Consider the following 12,864-nt stretch of genomic DNA (forward strand, 5'->3'; position numbering starts at 1 on the left):
TCGCTGATTTACTCATGAGAAGTTTTGAAAGACACTATATTGTTGTTGCAATGTCCTTTCTGCTTCTACGTTGATTCACTCTTGAGAAGTTCTGGAAAGACGTTATGTTGCTGCTGCAATATTCTCTCCGCTTCTGCTTCTGGATGTGACTCTGATTATCAAGCTTTTTAAGAATGGCAAGCTTCTGAAGTTTTGTTACTTAGTTGAAAAATCTAAAGATCTCAAGCTAGATAATGACGTTGTCAAGGTTCTGACTGAAGATTCTGAAGTTTTGTTACTTATCTGAAGACTCTGAAGATCTCAAGCCAGACGCTGACATGGTCAAGGTTCTGACTGGAGGTTCTAAAGATTCTGATTTCAGCTTTGTGTTTCTGCTTTTCATGCTTGATCAACTTTTCATCAGAAACCAATGAATTTGAAGATAAGATCAAAGTGGATACGTGATCAAATAGTACATGGTACAATTCAGAAATATTCCTTCCACTACCTGAAAATATGGACGAATGACAATATTATTCTTCACACATGTCACTAATCTGTTAATGGACAATTGCTCTGTTAGTATCCCCGAATTTCCCTCCAAAGGTCCCTTTCTTATACTATATAAGCAGGACTTGGAGACTTGAAGAAAATGCTACAACAATTGACAAGATTGTTTCTACGTGAAAAACTCTCAACTTTGTGCTTATTTTTCTTTAAGTGTTTGTATTTCATTTGTTTAAAATCTGCCTATGTAGAAGCAACTTGTAACACAAAAAAGTTGTATGCAAACTTGTTTGTTTGATTCCTTAAGGAAACTGGGTTATATTCGGATCCTTGAGAAGACAAAGAATGTTGTTCTTTGTGATTTCCTTAAGGAGACTAGGTTATAGTCGGATCCTTGAGAAGACAAAGAAAGTTGTTCTTTGTGATTTTTTATAATCTATTTGATTATAGTGGATTAAGTCCTTGTGTATAAGGCGAAATCACCTTGACGGGTGAAATGGAGTAGCTTTGATTTCAAGCGAACCAAGATAAAAATCCTTGTATCTTTATCTCTTTGTTCTCTTGATTGTGTGGAGTTTTTGAGTTTGTAAAAAGCTTTTGTTTTTAAAACCCAACTCAAACCCCTTTTTTTGTGTTTTTCAAACCTTCAATAATGTGTCGAGAAGTCCATACCACTTATGGAGGAGTTCAGAGAGCGAGGCTCGAAAGTGTTAATGGGTCAAACGTTACGGATCCAAGAGACCTTGACGATATCCATCCAAAATCTTAAGGCAATGAGAGTATGTGTTACCTCTCTTATAAACCCAACATTTCCTCCATTCCTAATTGGTGTGGGACTTTAGCACTTTCAAACTTGAAACCCAACAATCTCATCCACAAGTGTGAGTCACCCACATCACTAGTCTTGATCTACACTAGGAACCACTTTCGCTCCTCCACCGAGTCAATCAGGACTCTGATACCACTTGTTAGGGAGTCTGGGGAGTGTCAGAAGTGTCAATAGGCTAAACGTTCATGAATCCAAGAGATTTTGACACCACATATTCACCAAAAATCTTAAGACAATTGAGATATGAGTCATCTCTCTTATAAACTCAACATTTTCCTATTTCTAATCAATGTGAGATTTTAATACTTTCACACTTAAAATTCAACTTGAACTTATTATTAGACCAGATATATTGTGCCATGTGTTTTATTGAATCAATGAAAATCCTTAGTCCAGGCGAGAACACCATCCAACAAAAAAAATTAGATATTTACATCCATTTTTTTTAATATCCACAAAAATTATAGATTCTTTAAAAGTAAACACTAAAAATTTCAATACGTGACCGAGAGAATAGTAGACACTAAATATAAACAAACAAATGATACATATATGATTATAACTAAATTAAGACCCCACCCATTCTCAATTATTATAATAATAATATTCTATTAAGGACCTTTTTCCCATTATAAACCTATTCATTTCCCATGCAACCATACTATTCATGTTCCTAACTTTTTGTTACCACACTAAACCTTCCCACAAAAACAAAACAACATTATCTCAACACAGTCTTATGAACTTCACGTGTCGTGTTTTCTCTCCTTATTCACAATCACATACACACAAAAACTAGCATATATCATCCTCCACATTCCACAACACACCAATATTAGAAAACTTTCACCAAAAACTAAACATGTTTCCTCTCTTATTCCTGCTCCTAAAACTACAAATCTTCCTCATACATGCTTCTCAATCTCTCTCTGAACATTACACTCTTATTGCCATCAAAGAATCTCTAGACCCTGAAAACCGTGTGTTGTTCTCATGGAACACTGATTCTGACCCATGTAGTGGAACTTTTGAAGGTGTTGCTTGTAATCAACAAGGTCTTGTTACTAATATTTCACTTCAAGGAAAAGGTTTATCTGGGAAAATACCTTCGGTTATTGGTAGTCTCAAGAGTTTGACTGGTCTTTACCTTCATTTCAATGCCTTGAATGGGATTTTGCCTAAGGAAATTGCAGGTTTATCTCAGCTTAGTGATTTGTATCTTAATGTTAATAATCTCTCTGGTGCTATCCCTCGTGAGATTGGTAACATGTCAAATCTTCAAGGTTAGTTGCTGTTTTTTTTATCTTTTGTAGCTTTTTTTTATCTTTGTAGTTCTTATTTGTTAGCTTATCTGTGATAGTTGATTATTTGGTTAAGGAGAAGTAGTTCTTTTTTTGCTGCATTTGGCCATTTTGGTTTTTTTTGGACAGTTCTATAATCACATGTTATGTTATATCATGTTTGTTCATTTCAGTACTTTGGATGAATTTTGATTTAACAGCTTATTTGCAGCTTATATCAGAAGTGCTTATTAAAATAAGCGCTTATAAATAAGGTTGCATAAGTTGTTTTTATAATATAAGATAAAATAAATTTAAATTGTTTTAATATATGCTCTAAGTTATTTTCCTAAGCTGTTTTGATATGGACTACCAGTGTCACAAAACTTATGTCAGTAGATAAGCTTCAATAAGCCAATCCAAACAGACCCTTATCTTTGTCTTCTTTGTTGTTTACTTTATCTTATTTTCAATATAGCTCAAGATATTCTAATCAGTTAAGAACTTATACAGTTTTGCAGCTTTCTTATAATGAGCTTAATGGAAGTATACCTACGGAATTAGGAAGATTAGAGAAGCTAAGTGTTCTTTCACTCCAATATAATCACTTACGCGGCGCGATTCCTGCGAGTTTGGGTGAGCTAGAGAGACTTGAAAGATTGGATCTCAGCTTCAATACCCTTTTTGGTCCAATTCCAGTGACATTGTCTTATGCACCTAAACTACAGACTCTTGATGTTCGAAACAATTCACTCTCCGGAAACATCCCTCTAGGTATGAACACACAGTTAATCTGAAGTGTCTGTGCTACATACATGGATTATCGTGTTTTAGTTTACCACGCTGATTCTTTTGTCGAAAATTTTGATTAATATGTTAATATGTGTTGTCTACTTTATGTAACAAACAGATTTGAAAAGACTAGAAGAAGGGTTCAAGTATTCGAACAATCGTGGTTTATGTGGAACTGGATTTGCCAATTTAGATTCTTGTCAAATAGTAAGCAATTCAGATCCAATTAGACCAGAACCATATGTGCCTACAAAGAATTCTACAATTGATTATCCGACTTCGCCTGAACAAACGGCTAAAAACTGCGGCAATGCTGATTGTAGAAGGCGCTCAGAATCTTTGATAATTGCTTTGATTTTTGTGATGATTGGTGTAATTTTTGTTTCTTCTGTTACGGCACTATTTCTGATCTTACGATACCGTCGCCAGAAACAGAAGATTGGAAACACTGGTGAAATTTCTAATAGTCGTCGGCTTAGTACTGACAAGATCAAGGAAGTGTGCAGGAAGAACGCATCGCGCCTTATAAGTTTGGAGTATTCCAACGGATGGGATCCGTTATCCAGAAATCTCAGTGGTTACTCGCAAGAATTTCTCGAAAGCTTTATGTTTAATCTCGAAGAAGTAGACCGAGCAACTCAGTGCTTCTCGGAGCTAAATTTATTGACGAAGAGCAATATTTCGGCTAACTATAGAGGAATCTTGAGAAACGGATCTGTTGTGGTTATAAAGTGCGTTGCCAAGACAAGCTGCAAGTCTGATGAAACTGAGTTCTTGAAAGGCTTGAAGATATTAACTTCATTAAAGCACGATAATCTGGTTCGGTTGAGAGGCTTTTGCTGTTCGAAAGGCCGCGGGGAATGTTTTCTGGTTTACGATTTTGTTTCGAACGGGAGTTTGTCGAAGTATCTTGATGTTAAGAGAGGAAGTGATGAGGTACTTGAATGGTCCACTAGAGTCTCCATAATCCATGGTATTGCCAAAGGTTAGCTTTTCTATGACTCTTGAAACATTCTCGATTAAAGATTTTATACTTTTTTTGAGAGTCTTTCTATGAAGCACAAACACGGACACCAGACACGACACTGACATGTATCGGACGTCTGACATGTCTTCAATCTGAAGTGTCGGGTGAAACATTTTCTTTGATACACTTAGTGTCATGTGATTGTGAAGAAGTAACCTATTGTCTTATTGTGTCCTATTCAGGTATTGGTTATCTACACGGGAAAAAGGGAAGCAAGCATTATTCTCTAGTTCATCAGAATATATCAGCCGAAAAAGTACTTCTCGATTCTCGGTATAATTCCTTACTTGCAGATTCAGGATTGCACAAACTTCTTGCAGATGATGTTGTTTTCTCCACCCTCAAAGCTAGTGCTGCAATGGGGTATCTGGCACCAGAATACGCGACAACCGGTCGTTTTACCGAAAAAAGTGATGTGTATGCTTTCGGGGTGATAGTTTTCCAACTTCTCATTGGAAAACATGATATCACCCTATTAAGTCGTCAATGGGAAGAAACTGGTAATTTGAAAGATATTATCGATGAAAATCTTGAAGGAAATTTTTTAGAATCCGAGGCCGAGAAATTGGCGAGACTCGCTTTGGTTTGCACCAATGAATCTCCCCATCTCCGGCCGACTATGGAGGATATAATGAGAGAATTGTGTGATGATAAGTGGTAAGCAACCATGCATTTCATGACAAGAAGATTGATATCTTAACTTTAAGTGGTTGTAAAATAGTATATAAGTTTTCTTAGTAAGTCAATTATGTTAAAATTGTTTTGTATTATAGGTGAGAACATGTAAAGTTTAGAGAAATTTCACATGTAAAGTCAATATCTTGGTAAGCTCTTCTGCCTATAAACATTGCAGTAAAATAAAGCCTCAAAGTCTCTTGAATCACCATGGTTAACTGCAAATTAAACATAAGAATGCTTATGAAGATCTGAAAAGATTTTGTACGATTATATTGATGATCGAGACTTACCGTTTTCATGCTTCTAAGTTTATTTGCATCTGGATTACCATTTCCACAAACTTCAAGCACCTCTTCGCTGACACGATCTGGCCAATCATGGTGTATAGCTAACAACGTTAAGCACCATGATGCTGTAATTGCAGTACTTTCATGTCCAGCAAAGAATATAGTTTTGCAGTTATCTAAGTTGAACCTTTCTCGCGCGGTTGAACTTGGTAAGAGTTCATCACTTCCCTCGCAACTCTTTGCACCCTCAAGTATCATCTGCGAAAGATCTTCCCCACTACCTTCCTCTTGCCGTCGTTTTACAAGCTTTGATTTATTTGAGTTAAATAGTTTAACATCATACAATTTTCCACATTAGTATTATCACTAACAACAACAAGAAAACCAGTATTAAATTCTCTTAAAGGAAAGTTTTGCGGTCTATTATGAACTCCCCCAACTTAAGAGATTAGTCTTTACAGTTGTGCAGGATACTCGGTTTCTAATGGAAAAACAATAACAAAAAAACCAAAATGATAACATTAAAAGTGTCCGAATAATCATGCATACTTATAGCCGGGAAATCCAACATATATCTTAGAGAGAAGCTTTTGAAGATCATTAATCTTTAAGAATATTTTTTTTCCTTAGGACATAATTATTCCCAAAACAAGCTCTAGAAATTACGTCGGCCGACAAATTTTGGCTGACAAATTTCATAGATCTTTGTCAACTATAATCTCTCAAACTAGTCCATCACTTTCAATTCTATCCTCCCAAGATTTGAGAGTCAACTATTTGATCAACCATTGCCTTCACTTTGTATAGGTATAATTCATGCGTAATTATACATGAGAATTTCTTAATGCATCCTATGTATTATTAGAATATCATATAAAAATACAATAATACCTCTAGATTTCGGAGATGAATCTCCGGAGGCATCTTGAAAAAATAAAACTTTGATTTAATGTAAAAAAAACTATGGAGACGCATCGTCGTGTATATTTCGAAGATGCATCTCCGAAAGGTATTTGTTCTAAAACGCGTCAGAACTCTTTCTCCTTCCTCACTTTTAAAAGAACAACTCTAAATATTTCTCAAACTCTCTCAACTCACATTCTCTCAAAATCAATCAACCAAGTTCAAAGCTTCTCCCATCAACATTAAGTACATCAAAGAGATCATTCAACACTGAAGTAAACTCACAGTTTGTAAGTTTTTAATTTTTGTAAACTTTTTTCATTTTTTGTATAAATTAGTAGAAATTGATGATTAGGTTAAGAAATTGAGAGTTTTTGCATGATTGATAGTTTATACATACTGAAAAACGTGTTTGATGATTAAAAATAACGATCAATGCATTATATTTTGGGGGTTTGGTGGTCTGTATTACCGCTATTGACAAAGCTTAATGTTGCAGGAAATTCTGGAGATGCATCTCCGGAATTTTTCAACGTTTGGATTCCTAGGAATCAGAGATGCATCTCCGGAATTTAACTCTATTTTTTTTTCTTGTTTGTAGGGTTGCTTGTAGTAATTGTGTGACACTTGTCTGGTTTACTTATAGGAATTATGGCTGATAGAAACGACAGCCTGAGACACGAGAGGATTGCATAACATGTATTTGTCTGGAGGAAAAAGAGTCAGGTTTCAGAGGTTTCTATTTCCTCTAGCCTAGTTCATGTGGAGACATCGACTTCCAGGGCTCATATATATCCACCTTCTTCTTCTCGTAGGAGACGAGTGTCACATATTAACGCGCCACTACCTCCATCTTCCCGTAGGAGACAAGTTTCACTTATTCATGCACTAGAGTTACTCAAGTCACCGGACGTACCTGAGGCACCAGTGTCACCCCAGACACCGGAGGGACCTCATGCTGATGAGCCAGTGCCACCTCATGCTGATGTGGTTGATAAGTTAGTGCAATCTCATGCTACTGAGGTTGATGAGGCAGTGCCACCTCAGGTATTTGGAAGAGGTCCTATAGAGTTTTCATTGTTGCCTCTTTACCCGGACCATACTTCCAGACATATATGGGACGGAGAGGTAAAATTAGTTGGACTCATTCTTTTTAAATTAGTTTATTATTATATTATAAGTTTCTGACATAGATTTATTTTTTTGCAGGACCGTGATCCGCTTAAATTCATTAACCATGTGTGGAAGATTACTAGCTTGCCTCAACCTAATGATGAGTGATTTTAGACAGCTTTGTCTCTATCTAGGATGAAGGACTTAAGCAAGACCAGTTATGTTACGGCCAACCACATGATGCTTAATGCATTCGTGGAGAGATGGCACACTGAGACTTCACCAGGCTTGGATCTTTCAGCACTTCCCGCGCATCTCCGACTGGTTTGGTGTACTGACCTATACTGAGGATATTTCGTGTGCTTCTGCGTTTTCTTAGCTTATAGGGGATCAAGGGACATAGTCGTTTCAAGTATATCTTGACCGCTTGGTAGCCGAGGATGCCTTTTAACAGCTATGTCGATCACCGTGAGACACAACCATTTGACAAAATAATGTTATACTCTGGATGGTTGGCTTGCGATTCATGTATGACAAGCAGCTAGAGGATGACACGAACAACCCGTGTTCCCTGATATGGCTTAATCAGCACCTCAGGCTGTTAAGAATTCTTGACTTCTTGGCTATGTTTGTAACCTTTGGCATCTGTAGCTTCCATTTCTTTTATAATTAGTGATAAGTGACAATTAAACTCAAAATTAGTGCAAATAATGGCCAAACTATGACTTTGATTAGTATAGATAAAGGCTTAAGAATCAAGCAAAAAGGGGGAGATACCTAAGCGTGAGACTTAGGAAGATCCATCACTTTTCACTATATAATTCTAAACAATTGTTGTTCTTGTTCTTAACTTAAGTTATTAGAAATATTTTTTAATTTTCAGAGTTCTTAGTATAATCTTTCTTTCATCTTCATCTTTAATTTGTTATTACTTTATTTATATTCCCTTTATTTAGTTTTTCATGCAATGCTCTTTAATTTACTTATTATTTTTGTCCATCTCATCATGAGTGAGTAAATCCTTAGGGACATAGGGTTATGAGAGTCATCTCAATACTAACCCCTACTAAATTATTCACTTGCAATTACAAGAAGTTTAAAGTTATTTTATTTTAGAACTTGAAATCTAATTCATGTTTATGAATGTTGTGAAAGCAAAGTCAAAAGAGATGTTGATCATGTATTGAAAGATAATGATTCGACATTCGAATGTAAGTTGCTAAGCAATTGAGTTCGAGGCACCACTAACAAGGCGACTTGATCTCAATTGAGATACAATCAATATGCATCATCACGTGACAAAGTGAAACACTCTTGATTGGATTACTTAGTCACCCCTGAAACACATTTATATGTGCACGCACAAAAGTGGTTGACACACAAATATATCTAATTTTCTATTAAAATGGCTTAAATCTTCTCGTTACACAAATGTGAATAATCTTAGGGGTAAGTCATGTCTTTTTGCAATCAAACAAATCAATTTCGATCACTTTAGATAAACATAGTTGAAATAATAATTGGTAATCACATATCTCTCTATGGGATCGATATTTTTTATTACATGACACAACCGTGAACTTGCGGTTCACACACATCACTCTCCCTGCATAATCTGAATGCCACATGATCTGCATATCATGTGAGAATAAAATAGTTATTGGGCCCACCATGAAACCCTCTATCCATGTGTACATACAAATATGTCGAAGTATGAGTTGTCTCATGAGGATCATTGACATCAGTCTCAACAGGAGGAGTAACCTTCATATCATCATTAGTTGGCGCCTCAGTAGTCGTTGTTGGTTGCGGTAAAGCAGTAAGAAAAAGTAAGTATTTTGTTTTATCGTCTCCATAGGGATTAGTGCAACATCAAATATCATTCAAAGGTCTCTACGCTTCTAGGCTTGGTTTTGTAAAATTTGAATCTAAAAGTTAAACTATGTAAAACGCATGAATAAATAAACAAAGCTTCAAAGAGATCTAAAAGCTTTACAGGATTATATTTCATCCATCATACGAACATGTAATTTATCAACCAGTTATGCACAATCATAAACATTCATCAATATCATCACGTATCGCTCACAACAGATTTCATGTTTGCAACTTTCGTCGAGAGTTCTATCATATTATTTAATCGACGATCTCTCAGACTATCAAAAAATAAGAAGCATTAAGATTTGATACCCATACGAATGTTAGACCTAAATCTATGTCTAGAGTTTAGAATCTAACAGATGATTATCCTATATCTAGATTCGAAGAGTATTTCTTAATAACGGTTCAAATTAATAGATAAACAAGTAAACAATGATAACATCGATATAAATTCGTGCATATATCATACAGAACACCATGATTAATAAAAATACATGCTACAAAAGTGAACTTACATACAAACCCAACAAGAAAGGAATTACAAGGAGAAGAATGAAGATGAACAAACATCCACCGTGATTTCGCAACGATAGAGGCAAACCCAACTCCGGATATTCAAGAAGCATTATAACTTGTTGTTTCTAACCTAATCTAACTCTCCTAACTAAAAGAATGGTTCTGATGGAGACGGGGTTAAAATTTCCCAAACATATCCCTAAAAAATTTGTGTACAAATGAATATATAGGGGCTGAAAAGTGAAATCATGTTAAGCCCGTGCAGAGCTCGCTTAGCGCGACCACGAAAAAAATAGCAAACCGCCATAACTCGTGGTAGGACCATGCTTAGCCCGCTCCTAGCACAAGTGTTCTAAGAGCGCTTAAAACATGCTTCTGGGGTGAATTTCTCAATTTCCTTTTGTCCCTCTTTCTCTAAGCGCACTAGTACTGTGCTTAGCCCGCTTTGCAAAACTTTGAATCTTCCAAAATGCAATTTAGGTCTTGCTTTGTGCTAGCAAGTATCGAAGGCTTTCAATAGGCTATAAAACCTACAAAATTGCACCAATTTGATCAAACAAAAGATATTTACATGAAAATGCAAACTACATAATATTTACACAAAAGTTGAGGTTTATGCATTAAAATCAATTGAAACAAGTCAATAGGTGCCAATTATTCACACACAAAATAACCATAATTTAGCACTTATCAAACTCTCCCCAACTTAGAACTTGTTTATCCTCAAACAAGAATAAATCACCCTAAGAAAACAAAAGCAATCACCAAGCAATCATGATCAACAAGTTTTTACAAACGGAAACAAATGCATGGTTCAAATTTCAAAAGTATAAGCAACTCAATGTTTACCACTATACAACAATGATACCATGACTATGAAACACATTATAAGCACAACACACATGTCAAAAATTCTAAAGCAATACATATTCAAGGATGAATCACACCTAACATACAACTTCATCAGTGGATGAAGAGACAACATGAGGGACTTGACTCACACCCAACAATCTTGCTAACATCTATATCAAATTATGCATTTATCCAAAAAATTCATATCAAAAGCATAAAACACAAACCACAAGGACTTCAAGGATTGTAATGTGGCTTGGGTAGCAAAGAAATGTCATATCTCAAGGTAATTGAAACAAAAACTTGCCTAATCAAATGAGAGTGATCATTTATCACAATCTCAAGCATTCACAAATTTCATTCACCTTTTTCTCATTGCACAATTGTTACACCGTTTCACACAACTTATTAGCACAAAATATTTGATTTTTTTTTCTTTTTCAAGACTTTTTCTTTTTTCTTTTATTTTTCACTTTTATTTTTTTTCTTTTTTCAAAATTTTATTTATCTTTCTCAACCTCTTAGTGACCAACCTTTTCTCCCCAACTTGAATACAACCAAACATTGTAATGTGAATGCTCCCAAATTTTCTAAGGCAAGGGTAAAATTCAAACCACAATTTATGGTTGAAGGTTCAAGAAAAAAATCTCAGAATCCAATCTAAAATCAATGATGAACTACTCTTTGCGTCCAAAGGAAAAAGCACACAGTTCAAAATTGATATAGATCCTGATAATAAGGCTCAATGGGGTTAGCGGATATTCACTCACTCACAAGGTATGCTAATGTTTGGTCAAGTGGTTATGCTCAAAATCAAACAAAATGCCTTGATCATTTTAGTGCTTTCATACAAATCAACACTAATGCAAGATTAAACATAATTCAAACGAGTTAAAACAAGAATTGTTGGTATCCTGTGCATATAATAAACAATGGAAAGACTCCTCACATTTGACTATGATATAAAATGATTCAAACATGAACAAGTATTGTAAAAGAATGAATGGCATAATATTTGTACAAAGCATAAGTTTCATATTCATGCTATGTTGTAGAAAGCATTAAAAATGTACCTTAACAATGTACTTTCCTTTCAAACTTTTATCATTACCATAACATTTTCTTATTGATACATTCAAACTTGAAACAATCACTCCATGTCTCCTCAAGCCAATCAAAGACAAGCTTCTTGGACAAACACAAAACAATTTTCTAACAACTTAACACCTTTAAATTAAATTACTACTAAACATAAAACAAAATAAGTTCAAAATGGGTCAAAAGACCTATGTGAAAGTGGATAAGTGGCTGAGATATTTTTCCATGTGTAGCAGAGCGCACTAAGCGCCATCTGGTTGCGCTAAGGGACATCAGCAAAATAAGGTTTTTCAAAAATGTCAACTTTTTTCAAGCTTTCCATCCACTCTCACTCTTTAATAACTAAACTACTAAATGAAAAGCTATTAAATAATTAAAAGGTTGGGTTGCCTCCAACCAAGCGCGTGTTTTACGTCGTTAGCTCGACACCTTTATTTATTAGACGCTCCTCCATGTTGCCTCTTTTGCGTGGCTAGTTGTTCACCAACGACTACCTCTAACCAACACTTGAGTAAACGTGAAGGGAAACAAAAATATATACAAACACTTGAACAAACTTGATGGAAAACAAGTATATACAAACACTTGAACAAACGTTATGAAAAACAAGAATATTTACAATATACATAAGTATGGAAAACAAGTACAAAACAAGTATCTATATAATATAAACAAGTTTATATACAAATATCTATACAAGCATATTTACACTATACACAAATGTACAAAGCTTAAAAAAGATAGAAACTCTTGCGATGCTTTCAATATCTAAACACCAACCCCCGACAACGACGCCATTTTGTTTGTTGCGGTAAAGCAGCAAGGAAAAGTAAATGTTTTGTTTTATTGTTCCACATCGATTAGTGCGACATCAAATGCCATTCAACGGTCTCTATGTTTCTAATCTTGGTTTTGTAAAATTTGAATTTAAAAGCTAAACTATGTAAAATGAATGAATAAATAAATAAAGCTTCAGAGAGATCTGAGAGCTTTACATGATTATATTTCATCCACCATACAAAGATGTAATTTACCAACCAGTTATGCAAAATCATAAACATTCATCAATATCATCATGTATCGCTTATAACAGAGTTCATGTCTGCAACTTCCGTCTAGAGT

At 35.1% G+C, this 12,864-nt stretch overlaps 2 protein-coding genes across 2 annotated transcripts; one reads left to right on the forward strand and one right to left on the reverse strand.

Annotated features, from left to right (window-relative positions):
* Window positions 1-1,982: 1,982 nt before the first annotated feature.
* On the forward strand, window positions 1,983-5,294 carry LOC127127976 (LRR receptor kinase BAK1). The gene is made up of 4 exons (XM_051057234.1): window positions 1,983-2,598; window positions 3,109-3,369; window positions 3,506-4,372; window positions 4,597-5,294. The coding sequence occupies exons 1-4, from the start codon at window positions 2,178-2,180 to the stop codon at window positions 5,073-5,075; spliced, it is 2,028 nt and encodes a 675-aa protein (XP_050913191.1). The 5' UTR covers window positions 1,983-2,177; the 3' UTR covers window positions 5,076-5,294.
* On the reverse strand, window positions 5,182-5,637 carry LOC127131483 (cytochrome P450 714A2). Its single transcript, XM_051060404.1, has 2 exons — window positions 5,383-5,637; window positions 5,182-5,307 (listed from the first exon to the last, which is right to left on the reverse strand). The coding sequence occupies exons 1-2, from the start codon at window positions 5,635-5,637 to the stop codon at window positions 5,182-5,184; spliced, it is 381 nt and encodes a 126-aa protein (XP_050916361.1).
* Between the last annotated feature and the right edge of the window lie 7,227 nt (window positions 5,638-12,864).

The sequence above is a fragment of the Lathyrus oleraceus genome, chromosome 3 (assembly GCF_024323335.1).
Source record: "Lathyrus oleraceus cultivar Zhongwan6 chromosome 3, CAAS_Psat_ZW6_1.0, whole genome shotgun sequence".
In the NCBI taxonomy this organism is placed as follows: Eukaryota; Viridiplantae; Streptophyta; class Magnoliopsida; order Fabales; family Fabaceae; genus Lathyrus; species Lathyrus oleraceus.